This window comes from Chironomus tepperi, unplaced genomic scaffold (assembly GCF_022539635.2).
Source record: "Chironomus tepperi strain 1889 unplaced genomic scaffold, CSIRO-AGI_Ctep_v1 contig_364, whole genome shotgun sequence".
NCBI classification, from domain to species: Eukaryota; Metazoa; Arthropoda; class Insecta; order Diptera; family Chironomidae; genus Chironomus; species Chironomus tepperi.
Window position 1 is genome coordinate 3,457,449 of NW_027226486.1, and position 12,422 is coordinate 3,469,870.

Consider the following 12,422-nt stretch of genomic DNA (forward strand, 5'->3'; position numbering starts at 1 on the left):
TGACTGCCAAAAATATGTATCAATTTTATGTACTCAACACAACATTGCGTACAGGCTCATTTACGCGCTTTCAATACTTAACGAGATGTATCAGCTGATTATAAAGACAATAAAAAGCATGAAAAAACAGGCAGAAATGACCATTAAATTTAAAACATAATTTCTAAACGGACAAATAGAGCATAAAAATGTTATATGAATGCATTGATTGGAATTGAAAATTGGAGGAATATGATTAAAGTTGTTTTGTGGGAAATTGGATGTGATTTATTGGAAAATTTATGTAGAAATGTTGTGAGAAATAATGAAGATGATTTGTTATAAGTGTCCGGATGGATTACAGAAATAATGAAGGAAGGAAGGTATTTTAAATGGTTTTACATAGGAATTATTGATGATTTGATTTTGAGCAGGTATTGAGGTATTGGTAATATCGGATTTAATGAGTATTCTTAGATTTGTATAATAATCTACTTCTCGAGAGGCACAATATAGACGTTTTGGCATCATTTAAGCGTAGTCTTGACATCAAATCTTATGCACCCAAATTGATCCATATCTTTCACAATTACGTTCTTAAGGAACATCAATGTGATGCATATGGAACAGTTTCATTACATGGTGTGCCCTGACTGCATCAAAAATGCTAGTTTGGCTTATCTTGATCGCAAAAATGAAACTTGACACAGCATGTCGCTAGTGCACTTCGTCATCAAGTGGGATAAATTCAGCATTTAGTGACATTAAGCTTAAGTCAAGAAATATTGAGAAATTATGTAATTTTGGTAAATGTAGTTTAATTAAGCGACTTCCTTACGGATTCACAATGATGTTTATTCTTCAGAGTTTAATCGGGTTTCCAGCTATGTACAATAAATATTATTCAAATCTCAAATGAACGGTGTATCAAACTTAAAAGACAATTATTAAGAATTATTGCCAAAAAAATTGTCAAACAGCACTCAACAGACATCCAAAACTGTTCTTTCGTTAAATAATTTCACTTGATCGATCGATTCTCATAGAGCACTTCCAGGAAAGAAATTATTACAGCCAGCACAATAAAATTCGTGACTTAAGTCAATAATTCATTGATATTTTGTCATCTAGATAATCACTGCTCGATCATCTCAGAATTCCACACGAAATAAAATTTAATATTTTTTAATTTTCCATTTCCATCTCAAGTCATAGTTGAAGCAAAAGAACCGTAAAGATCACAACAATAAATCATCTCTGTTGCTTCTTTTGATTTCTTTCAATTGTAGGAATTTGTCATGCTGAAGCAATTTTTGGCGCTACAAATTACTCCGCTTTTTCGTGATCATCTTCTGATCTTAAAAATCTCTTTCATTTCCAATTTAAATATTTTTACAGTAAGTAACAAATTTTTGTTTTTTGTGCATTATTGAATCTCTTTTATCTTTAAGATTGAAAATAATCATTTCCTATTTTTTATTGATGAATCGTACCCGAGACTTACTTAAAAAGAGATGAAATTTCACATCATTAATCCTATTCTTCACGGTTAGTGATCAGGCCAACATCCAATTTACAGAACAAAAAATAATTAAATCCACAGAAAAGCCTTTAAATTAATTTTGTTGCTTCACTTTTTCTTCACTTCCTTTAATTTTTTATGCTTTATATCTTATTAATCCACAAAAATTGTCACACGAACTATTTAAATTAATAAGTCCACACACGGTGTTGCGACCAATATTAAAAAATCAGCGCAAGTCACATAAAATGACTCTGTGCAGTCTACCATAAAAAACCGATCTGATTCATGGATCTATGACTTATTTATACCCGATTATTCCGACTGTTCCATGCAACGATCAAAATAAAACTGAAAGAAATTTTTTTACAATATTTTTTGTGTCTGTTAATGCACTGTGGTGAGAGAGACATAAAACAATATAGCGTGTGTACAAAACAAAATAGAATCGTACGTACTCAGTGGAAGTAGATATAGTTGTTGGATATTTTTCTATTCTCCGCGATTCCACTCTGTAATTCCACGTTGTGGCAACAACAAAATGCGAGAGAATTGAGAGAAGATTCACAATTGGAACCGGCTAATTAATTATGCATGCAATAATGTTTCACGCTTCTTTACCGTCGCTCATTCTGCAAAATTAGATGACCAGTTGTTAAGTAAGTTACAGGATAATAATCTTTAATTAAAAATGTTAATTTATGTATTTTTTGGCCGCAAAAGCACATATGGACATTACAAAAAAATATTAATCCTAGGATATTCAACAAGATCGGAATGAATGAAATTAATTTCCACACATATGACATGATCAATCAGTCATTTTATATGAAACAACCGTGTCCAGCTTGTGTAAGCCTGTGGAGAATGACTTTAAGTTTACCACTTGGCTATTTTTAATCGATACGTTTTCAGTTTCGTTCCAATTATCGGGTATATCACAATCCTTAAGCGTATGAATGAGTAAATCGAAACTGCAAATACATTCGAGTAATGGTAAATAGCTGACTGTTGCTGCAATTTGACGCATGACTGCTCCGATTTCAGCTTGGATCTTCTTTAATTCCTTTGATGATGTTGGATTGTTTGGATCAACATTTGGATCTTTATTTTGGTCATTTCTTTCTGGATCAATACGAAAATCCCAACATTCGAGGACTTCCTTTGTGTTTACATTGCTGATGACCATTGAGAATTTCTCGACTTTGTTTAGTGCAAGCCATTCTGGAAATAAAGAATGAAATTCATTAATTAATCGATTGTAAGTGGAACATGCAATCATTTTACATATTTTAAGCATAAATATACAGCACAACAAAGATCCAGTAAGGATAAATCAACAAAAACATGCAAAATTCTCACCTTCAGCTTGTCCGAGAACATTTTTCAAAAAATCTTTAATTTTCTCATCTTTTGACATTAAGATAGTAAGTCCATACTGCTGTGCAGGAACAAATGATTCCGCTGGATAGATTCCTCGTTGAAATAGAATAGAATTAATGCCGTAATCTGAAGAAAACCGGAAAATGATTTATTAAAACTGAATTTATGGCAAATTATCAAGTTTATACTTACTTAAATATTCCTTAATAATAGCCGCCGATCCTTTTAAAGTGATTGAGTTTTTAATAGCCTGTTTTGACATTGTGAACTTAATTAAATATAATTTTTAGAATAATTTAAAATCTTGTTTTGCAAATATAGTCGTTGAATGTGAATTTTTGATTTTTTAGCGATTTTATTTTTCGCAGCCAACTTCAAGTGGTTTCGTAATGTTGTGAAGTTCAAAAGTAATTCTTAACGGCGGAAATTAAAAGCGTTTTATTGTGTTAAATACATGATTTAGGAATGAAATATTGTTGAATTTGATATCATCAAAATGATTTTATAGTTCTGAAATTGTTTAAATTAAGATTTTGAAGATTTTATTGAAAAAATAGGAAATAACCGTTAAAAACGTTATAATGTTTGAAAAATACGTAGACTTCTTACGTAAAACGTAGAATTTTGAAAATTTTAAATACGTTGATGCAAATTTTGCTTTTTAAAAACTGAAGAAAACCTTTACTGATGATTATTGCCTATTAACGCAATAATTAATTGAGAATGAATTGTAAAAACAACAAAAACACGCAAATTTTATAGTAAAAGTAACCAAAATCACACATTTATTCTCCAATATACATCTAATAAGTCAATACAAATGCTCGATTGCCAAATCTCTCATTCTTAAATCTCTTATGAAGTGAATGAACACATATAAACAAATATGATACCACTATTATTGCCACAATTTCAAAAATAAGGTGGTGATATCCAACTTCTCTGTTATCATCGTCTTTGAGCTTGACAATAGTCAGTACAATTGCCAGTGTAATCCCAAGAAATGCAAAGAAGCAGATGGCACGAAACGGCGATACGTAGATGTGGTTTCTCTGGAATAAAAATATTTTTATTAATTAATAAATTTCAAAAATTTAAGCAATAAATTTGTATGAATAATGTCTTGAGATTATCTATAATTTTCATAAATTTGCACATGTCTCAGAAAGAAAAATCAAAACGTAAACACTGTGTGGTGCTGATTGAAGGACTTAAGAGTGTTTGACAGTATCTGTCGGTATTGATGTGTTTGAGATATTGTTCAAAAATAACATAATGAGTTAATTTTGAAATTATTTTGTTTAACGACTTTTCAGTTAATTCGAAATTATTTTGTTTAACGACTTTTCAGAATTCAAATTTTTAAACTGTGTTTTGGAATTTGGAATTTTAACGACTGTGTTGAATCCAATTTCATGAAATTTTAGAAATTCTTTAACATTTTAAATTTTCAACAGATTTTTTTCCTCAAAAATTTGAATTTAGAGTGAGGGAGTAAAAGCAATGAGTTAAGCAATGTCTACAAACTTTAATATCATTCAAATAATGTTCTAAATGCTGTAATCTGTCGACCGTTTGAAGAGTTGCAATACCGGTATCGATACCACCACAAAAAAGCCGCCGGTGACTAACGATAATCGAGAACAATGGACGTTGACTACGAAACAGAAGGTAGCGATGGATAACCAACTTCAAACTCTAACCAGACATCCAATAGACCAGCCACCAAAGTCAACAATACACTGTATAAATAAGTAGCTAATCCTTCAATAAACGCGCCAAAAATATCACCGAGAAGCAAGCAAGCAAAAAAAAAATATTTTTATGACTTACGCTTTTTACTCCGGTTAGGAGAAAATAACTCGAAAGAAAATAAACGACAGCGGCAAATAGCGATCCAACCAGCTTTAAAAATTCATCTCCAACTGAAATATGAAACGGATGTTTAATATTTATTTGCATATCTCAGCATATATGTGCTTACAATTAAAGACTATCAAGAAGAGTAATATGATGGATGCTAAGCAATTTAAATAGCCGATAAAAAGCACTCCGACTTCTAATTTTAAGCAACAAAATCTTTCAACATTCAACATAGTGTTTTATGTTAAGGATTATAGCCGAAAATTCCACTTTAAATCCACTATTTTGAATTTTTTTTTGACTTTTTTCAGTTTACGTAAATTTTTTCTTATTAATCCAAATTTCCGCCTAAAAATACAGAGCTGTTTTCTTTTAAATGACACAGGATGAACTGAACTAAGAAAGTGAAAAATTTCGAAAATGAAAATTTTCATTAAATTTTCTCTCAAAAAGACATAAGTTACTCGCAGAAAAACAGTACGCGTGGGTGGGGTCAAGATAATGAGTGAAACTTCAGATCAACTTCAGATCCACGTGATGTTTGCAATATGGTGAAATTGAGACATATCAAAATTATTATCGAGGACTATACTCTAATTAGTCATAAAAGTATTAACGCCTTCAATTTTGAACATTGAAAAAAATATTTTTAATGAAATTGAGAATGAAGAATTATTATGAAGCATATTCATCACTGCCATTGATCACTGCCTGCTTTGAGAAACATGACTGCTCATATTTTTTGAAGAAAAGTGAGTATAGTTCCGAGTTGCACATGTTGATTTTGTAGATGTTAATCCTTGATGACAGAGAGTGCTGAAAAAGCCATAACTGAATAAGGACAGCTTCATATTAATTTGAGGTTTGTTAAATGCCGAATCTAGCTTTAGCTCTTAACAAACAAAGAGCATGCCTTCATGGTACAGTAATACCACTAAGGAACCTAAAAGCGTTCCCTTAGTCTCTTACGATACACCAATGTTGTCAAATTGTGTGCTGCAGTACACTGGTGCATGTCATAAATGTGAGAAAATGGAACTTGCTGTGCACCATGTGTCGTTTTGATTTTGACTCACCATTAAGGTGTACTGTGGCACAAAAGAGTTTGGACAGCACTGGGAAACACTAACTTGATTCTGATGTGTCTAAAGTGTCACTTTTTCGCTTCGTGTAGCTTCCAGAAAAGGTGTGTCGCAGTAGACAGATGACTACTGAGTTGAAGTAGTTAAAAATTGAGCATGATGACTGCTAGTAATTCATAATTGATGACTCCAAACTATTGTTATGCAAAAACTCGTCTGGTTTTGATAAGCTTCAGTATAACTTCATCTGGTTCAGATAAGCCATTGCGCTAAAAAGTATGTATTATTATGAATGTGAGGTTATGTCAGGATCTCAGACATAAACATTTTTAGGGAGATGAGGAAGGATCGCGATAAGTTCCGAGGTTCTTTTGTATTGTTTCACGATAAATCCTTGGAAATTGGTAGTGTTGGACTGTCGTAGATAAGAACTGCACGTAGCGTCTTTTACAAAATTATAATAGACGACAGTTAAGTTAGAAACTGTCCTAGATCTGACAATCTTCAGTTTCCGACATCAAACCATTTCATCACTTCATTAATTATGTATGACCATTAAATTATGTCTATTAAAATTGTCAAACAAACAAAAAATTCCTCCTGTCAGTCAAGTTATTCGCAACTTCTTAGCAATTGCGCATATAAATACCCAGGTTTATTAAAAAACCAAAACAAACACGACTGCAATTAAAAATAGACCCGAGTCATTCTAAAAATTAAACATTTTTTTTAATTATCTTCTTATTTTTCACTCATTTCTCTCACAAGATGCAATAGCTTTATAGACATTCATTCTCTCAATATTTACAGTGGACGAAAATTTTTCCTACTTGCAATACGTTCTTGATATAATTTCCTTATCCGCCATCACAAGCGTAAATATATACATTTTTATATATTTGATCACAATCACATCTGTTGATGCTGGCATGCATGCATGTTGGTATAAAAATCTGATCACACAACTTCAGCTGTTCGGCTGCTTAACAGTTCTTGAAGTTTCAGTCCAAAAGCATCAAGAATCAAAAAACTATAAATTTCAAGAACTAATGACACGGCTGTGAATATAATCAGGTACACTTTAGGCACTGGAAATGCTGTTCTGTGTGTTAGAATTATCCATGTTAGTTGGAGTGTAAAGATGGCCACGAAAATCAGCAACATTGACTTAAAATTGTTAACTTTGAAGAAGTCGCACTGAAAATAAATCAAGTCATAAAAGGATTATGTTCATAAATTGTTGTTGGGTTTACCTGTTTAGCGCCTTGAATCAAGTCAACACATCTTTTGATGTAGAGTGCAAAAATAAGTAGCGACAGCACGTATATCATCATAACTGCGAGTTCTGTATGGAATTAAAGAGATTAATTTTATGAATTAGTTTATGATTAATTGTTATGTGGGGTTCAGGGGTTTATCCAGGAAGTTATTGTCGGGTTAGGAACTGAATTTTATATGAAATGTCCATAATTATCTGGAAAAGATGGGTAATTTGACATCTTGACCCTCAAATTCCTCAATTCCCTGAATATGTCAATACTGTTTAAAGCATAGGAATATAATCAGTAGTTCCAATGAAGACTTTAACTTCTGAACATGGCCCTTTGAAGATGAAAAATGACAACCCACAGTTTGAATGCTAGGGTTGATCTTGATCTTAATAATCCTATCCAGGAGTGTAGTTAATTTAGGGGACTTCCAAAAAAGGATGAGGAGGAGAGTTGTGTGACCCCAATACCCCTTTCCATTTCTCCTCCTGAATATGCCCCTGCTTCTAGGAATGTTTCTTTAAAAATGCGTTGATTTAGACCAGTGATGGACAATCTTTTATTTTTTGCAGCACACCTTGTTGGTAACACTCGACCAAAACCACACTCGGCATACGGTTCATAGCATTTTCAAGAATTTTGGGCCGCACACTTGTGTTCTTCAACACAAAGATTGCCCTCCTCTGATCCAGTACTTAATGAGGCTTCCCAATTTCTCAAACAACACTGACTAAAAAGCCGACATCAATACAAATGCCTAAATCTCTCTCAACATGTTTCAATAGCCGGCTTTTTTGCCAACCTTGATCTAATTTTATTTAACCCTCAAAAGAGAAAACATCCATCATGTGCCAAGAATCTCCCGAATAGTATTTAATTCTCAATAAAAATAACTTCCTAATCATCGCAATTAAAATTATGTCGTCAATCAGCTATCAAAAAAAACTTGGCGAACATTCTCGAAAATCTCATTAAGTTTTTCATCAAAAACAACATTTTTTTTGTAATCAGACTTGACTATTTGGCTAACAAGTTTAATTTTAAATTATATCCAATTTAGTGGTCGTTGGCTTTTATATTTACTTCCCACTTAATTAAGCTGTGGTTAATTTATTTGTAATAATAATAATATTCGCGGTATTTTTGAGGGGTTGTTGGCATGTAATGTGACGCTTTGAGGCAGTGGTGGGCAACCTGTGTACAGTGGAACAATGCTTGGAAATCTGTGTACAGCGGAACAGTTCTGGTCAACCAATGTGTCGTGGCACACTGGTATACCGTCAAAAAGGTTTCATAAATGCCATGAATGGTAAAGTAACCCTCGACCAAAATCGCACTGTTCCACTGTACACAGGTTGCCCACCTCTGCTTCAAATTGGCACATTACAAACTAACTCTACTAAAAGGTGTGCCGCGATGACTAAAAGGTTGTTCATGAATGTTTTTGAAGGAATCTGGCTTGCAAGCTAGTCAGGAGCTGAAGAAGCTATTTCAATTGCTTGTGAGCAAGTCCAGGACCACCTTCTTTAATTCCCTTTCTATTTGCGTCTCTTAGTAATAAGTGAACTTCCCTAAAAGGCAAATAGATCGCTTTTTTGATGCCGTACTGGTATTCCTGTACAATTAAAGCATGTTATTAGCCTCCCAGATGGACAAAACTAAGTTATAACTAGTCGATTCCAAGTTAATGCCTAGTAGAAGGCTGGTTCTAATTTATTTTTGTTCACTCGGGTCTGCTAGGACTTGGAACGGGAAGAAGTGGCATAGAACTCCAGAATATTCAAACCTCATCACACATCACTCACAAATGAACCCCAAAATAATTTTTCACCAGAGAAAATTTTTGTTTATTTAAAAATCCGAGAATAATGTAATATTTTGGCGCCAAATATACTCACGACTTGTAATATATGGAAATAGAAAGTAACTAATTACGGACATCCAACAAATAGCGTTTATCAAATGCCACCAGCCAATAAGTTTAGCACCAAGGTCTAACGCAAGACACAGTAGGAATTTCTCCATTAACTTAATCCTTTATATTCACAAATTTTCTCTTCACAAAAAATATTTAAATTATTTTTGTCAAAAAAAAAAAAAAACATTTATCACTTGCTGTATTTATTCTACTAATGAATGAGAGAAAATAGTCAGTTCAAAATTGAGAAGATGAAAATTTTTTGTACGCACGTGATATTTATGACAAAATGAAGAGAATAAAATGAGATGAAAAGTGAAAATAAAGGAACAAAAATCAATTTTGCAAATTGAGCATGAGGAACCAAACAACTTGAGGTCTATATAATTTTAGAAAAATAGTAAGCATGATAGATGATACATTAAAAAAAATTTTATTGTGATTTATACGTCGATGACAATTAATTACTAAATAAAAGCAGCACAACGTAAAAATTCACAGACATTAATTTTGGCTTTGTTTAACTTTTTAATTGTCAATAAATTTTAGGAAAGCAGGCAAGTTGAGTGACACGATCAGGGACTTTGGGAATGGGGGATTTAAACACAATGTGAAGATTTACTGTTATTACTTGGATATTCATCATTCATTAGAAAACAACTTTTGTTGCCAAAATGACGAAATTAATAGATCGTGTTGTTCATTTTTGGAGGTCAATTAATAGTGACGTCAAAGATTTAATAATAAAGATATTTTTTTTTTTGCAGAAGATCTTTTGTTTCGAAGCTCTGCTCTGTTTTTTGCTTCTGTATTTTGGGAATTGATGTCGTCATGAAAATTTGATTTTAGGGAGTATCATGACGGGATCGAAATATAACTATATTGCATCGGTATTGAATCGGAACAATCTCGAGAATTTTTCAGAATCATGTCATCAAGATGCGCTTAGTCAATGTATTATAAATTGATAGGGCAAATTCGAAATTGCAGTCCTAATCAAGCAAACAAAGAGCATACTTTCAAGATCAGAACATGCTGAGAGAAACGCTCAATTAGCAGTTCTGGAAAGCATGCTTGGAGCTCTTGCTCGAACAATATAAAATACACCCTGAATAAACAAATTTTCAAAAAGTTATAATGCATCCAGTTCCGTTCTTTAAAAGCCCTATACGATGATTTTTGCCTCTATAATCCATTCTTTCAAACTAATCCTGATCAGCATGTTGTAATTTTTTTGCGTTTCTAGATTCTATAATTAGAAGAAAGCCAGAACACTTAAAAATTTGAAGTATCTAAAATTCCGAAAAATCACTTGGTCGGTGATGGGATTTGAATGCGGGAGTTTTAATTCAACACCCACTTTCGTGACCCGTATCTTGCTAAACAAGTTATCAAGTCAGAGCTTGAAGTCAAAACTGGGTATATGAAATTATATGGTTTTTGATTAGTCTAACCAACAAAAGTGATGTTACTTCGAATTCAGTAAATATTACAGCTTAGCAACTTCTGGCATAGTTCAACCTATTTTTTTCAAATCTTCTTTAGTCAAAACATTCTTAAAATCCTTAGTAAAACAATTTTATTGTTATTTAAGAGGTCCCTTAATCAAGTTAACTTCATAAATCTTCTCAATTTAACCAATTCCCTTGATCTACTAATTACTATATATTTTATGTTTTCAAACATGTAAAGTAAATACCGAGATTAAGATTCACTACTTAAATACAAAATTTGTCAACATTCACATTTCTGTCAAGATCAAGTCAGTGGCTATGATTGTGTAAATGATTCATCATTCCCACAAATATTTCACATTCTTCTTCAATTTTTTTAAAAAATAAAAAATACTTAAAAGATTGTGGTATGATTGTCAAATTCACCACAAAACGTGCTTTATATGTTTCATGTGTCTTGACTAAATTCTTACAAAATTCACCATTCACAGAATTTCTTTTAAATTCTTCTAATTTATCGATTCCTTTAAAAAAAGCAGTTCAGTTTTGATTTAATTATTCAATTACATGCTGTTCATGAGAAATAAAAAAAAGAGGATGGAAATTAAAGGTACTTTGGCAAAAAAAAGTCATTTACATTAATGATCCCTTATTTTGCTATCATTTTCTGATTCCTACCTGACTTTTTTTTTGTGCCTTCAATCTTTAACATCTTCTCTCCCTCAAGTATCGCTCTACAAATTGCTCGTTAATTTTGCTGTTGATGCTAATTTTCGATGCGTGCGAGGAAAAAGTTTCCGATTTATTTTTGCTTTGCTCTATTACGATGATGATTACAGTTGAATGAGGCGGAAAAAGTTTATATTTTTTTTTTCTCAGTACTTTTTATATACATTCGCTCATCACTATTGTAAAGTTTTATCACCATTGGCAGTGTTCTTTTTTTATTGTCATTTCCTTGCGACAGCAGTCTCGTAAATATGAACTTTTCTCATTTTTAGGATGTTTCGAATATATTTATGCGAGTAGGCTTCTGCGAGAATGGAAAAAATATATAAATTTTAGAAATACCATACATAAAAAGGAAAAAATGACTGGTTAAAAATTTTAAGCATTTAAGTGGTTCAATAGTGCATATTCTATTAGTTACATAGCTCAATATTTAAGTGCCTCTACAACTTAATTATTGTGGCTTTTTTGTTCTAGTATTGTCCTTAATTTTGCTTAGTTTCATGCCTGAAAAGGATGTGACTCAAAAGTTGCTGGTGTCAGGCCTATTTGACTATGACCTGAAGCCACATTTCATTGAATCTGATCTAAGGCTAGGGTTGTGTTGTCGAAAATCCAGATTTTTGGACATTTCTACACCTGCTGACTTCCTATATGCTCATCAGAATTCAAATCAACATCATTTCTATACACAAATACAATTTCGAAGCCTAAATTCCAAATTTCAGCTTAATTAGCCAAAATAGTTAAAATCTATGGCTCAAATGATTTATCAGTAATTGCATACCCCTCTGTAAACCTTTTCTTTAATGATCAATCGATGACGATGCGGCAGTATACTTAGAATCAAGTGGCAGCTACTTGACGAAAACAACCGAAAACAACCGGAAAACGTTTTTACTAAGTGGCTGCCACTTGGTTCTAAGTATTATGCCACCTTGTTACCGTGGTGGCAACGTTTCATTATGTCCCGATCGGGAATTGCTCATAAAGACATAAAGTTCAACTTTAAATCCGAATTGTCAAATCAAGTGTCGATAATAAGGTCAATAGCTAACTTTAGCACTACTTGTTATTCGTTGGCTTCATGACTTTGAAACATTGGTGCCGGTTTGAACCGAATCCAAGTCGGTTATGCCAGCTTGGAACCGTATTTTTGATCGATTAACCGACTTGTGCTATTAGAACTAATTCCAGTAATATCCTTAAACCAATGTTAAAGCA

General features: G+C 32.5%; 1 protein-coding gene and 1 long non-coding RNA gene across 2 annotated transcripts; both read right to left on the reverse strand.

Moving 5' to 3' along the window:
- Positions 1–2,181: 2,181 nt before the first annotated feature.
- On the reverse strand, positions 2,182–3,218 carry mad2 (mitotic arrest deficient 2). The gene is made up of 3 exons (XM_070646749.1): positions 3,077–3,218; positions 2,864–3,010; positions 2,182–2,725 (listed from the first exon to the last, which is right to left on the reverse strand). The coding sequence occupies exons 1-3, from the start codon at positions 3,144–3,146 to the stop codon at positions 2,313–2,315; spliced, it is 630 nt and encodes a 209-aa protein (XP_070502850.1). The 5' UTR covers positions 3,147–3,218; the 3' UTR covers positions 2,182–2,312.
- Positions 3,219–3,638: 420 nt separating this feature from the next.
- Positions 3,639–9,217, reverse strand: LOC139095317 (uncharacterized). The gene is made up of 5 exons (XR_011544860.1): positions 8,996–9,217; positions 7,083–7,174; positions 4,869–7,026; positions 4,718–4,809; positions 3,639–3,936 (listed from the first exon to the last, which is right to left on the reverse strand). It is a non-coding gene; the product is annotated as an uncharacterized lncRNA (long non-coding RNA).
- Positions 9,218–12,422: the final 3,205 nt, after the last annotated feature.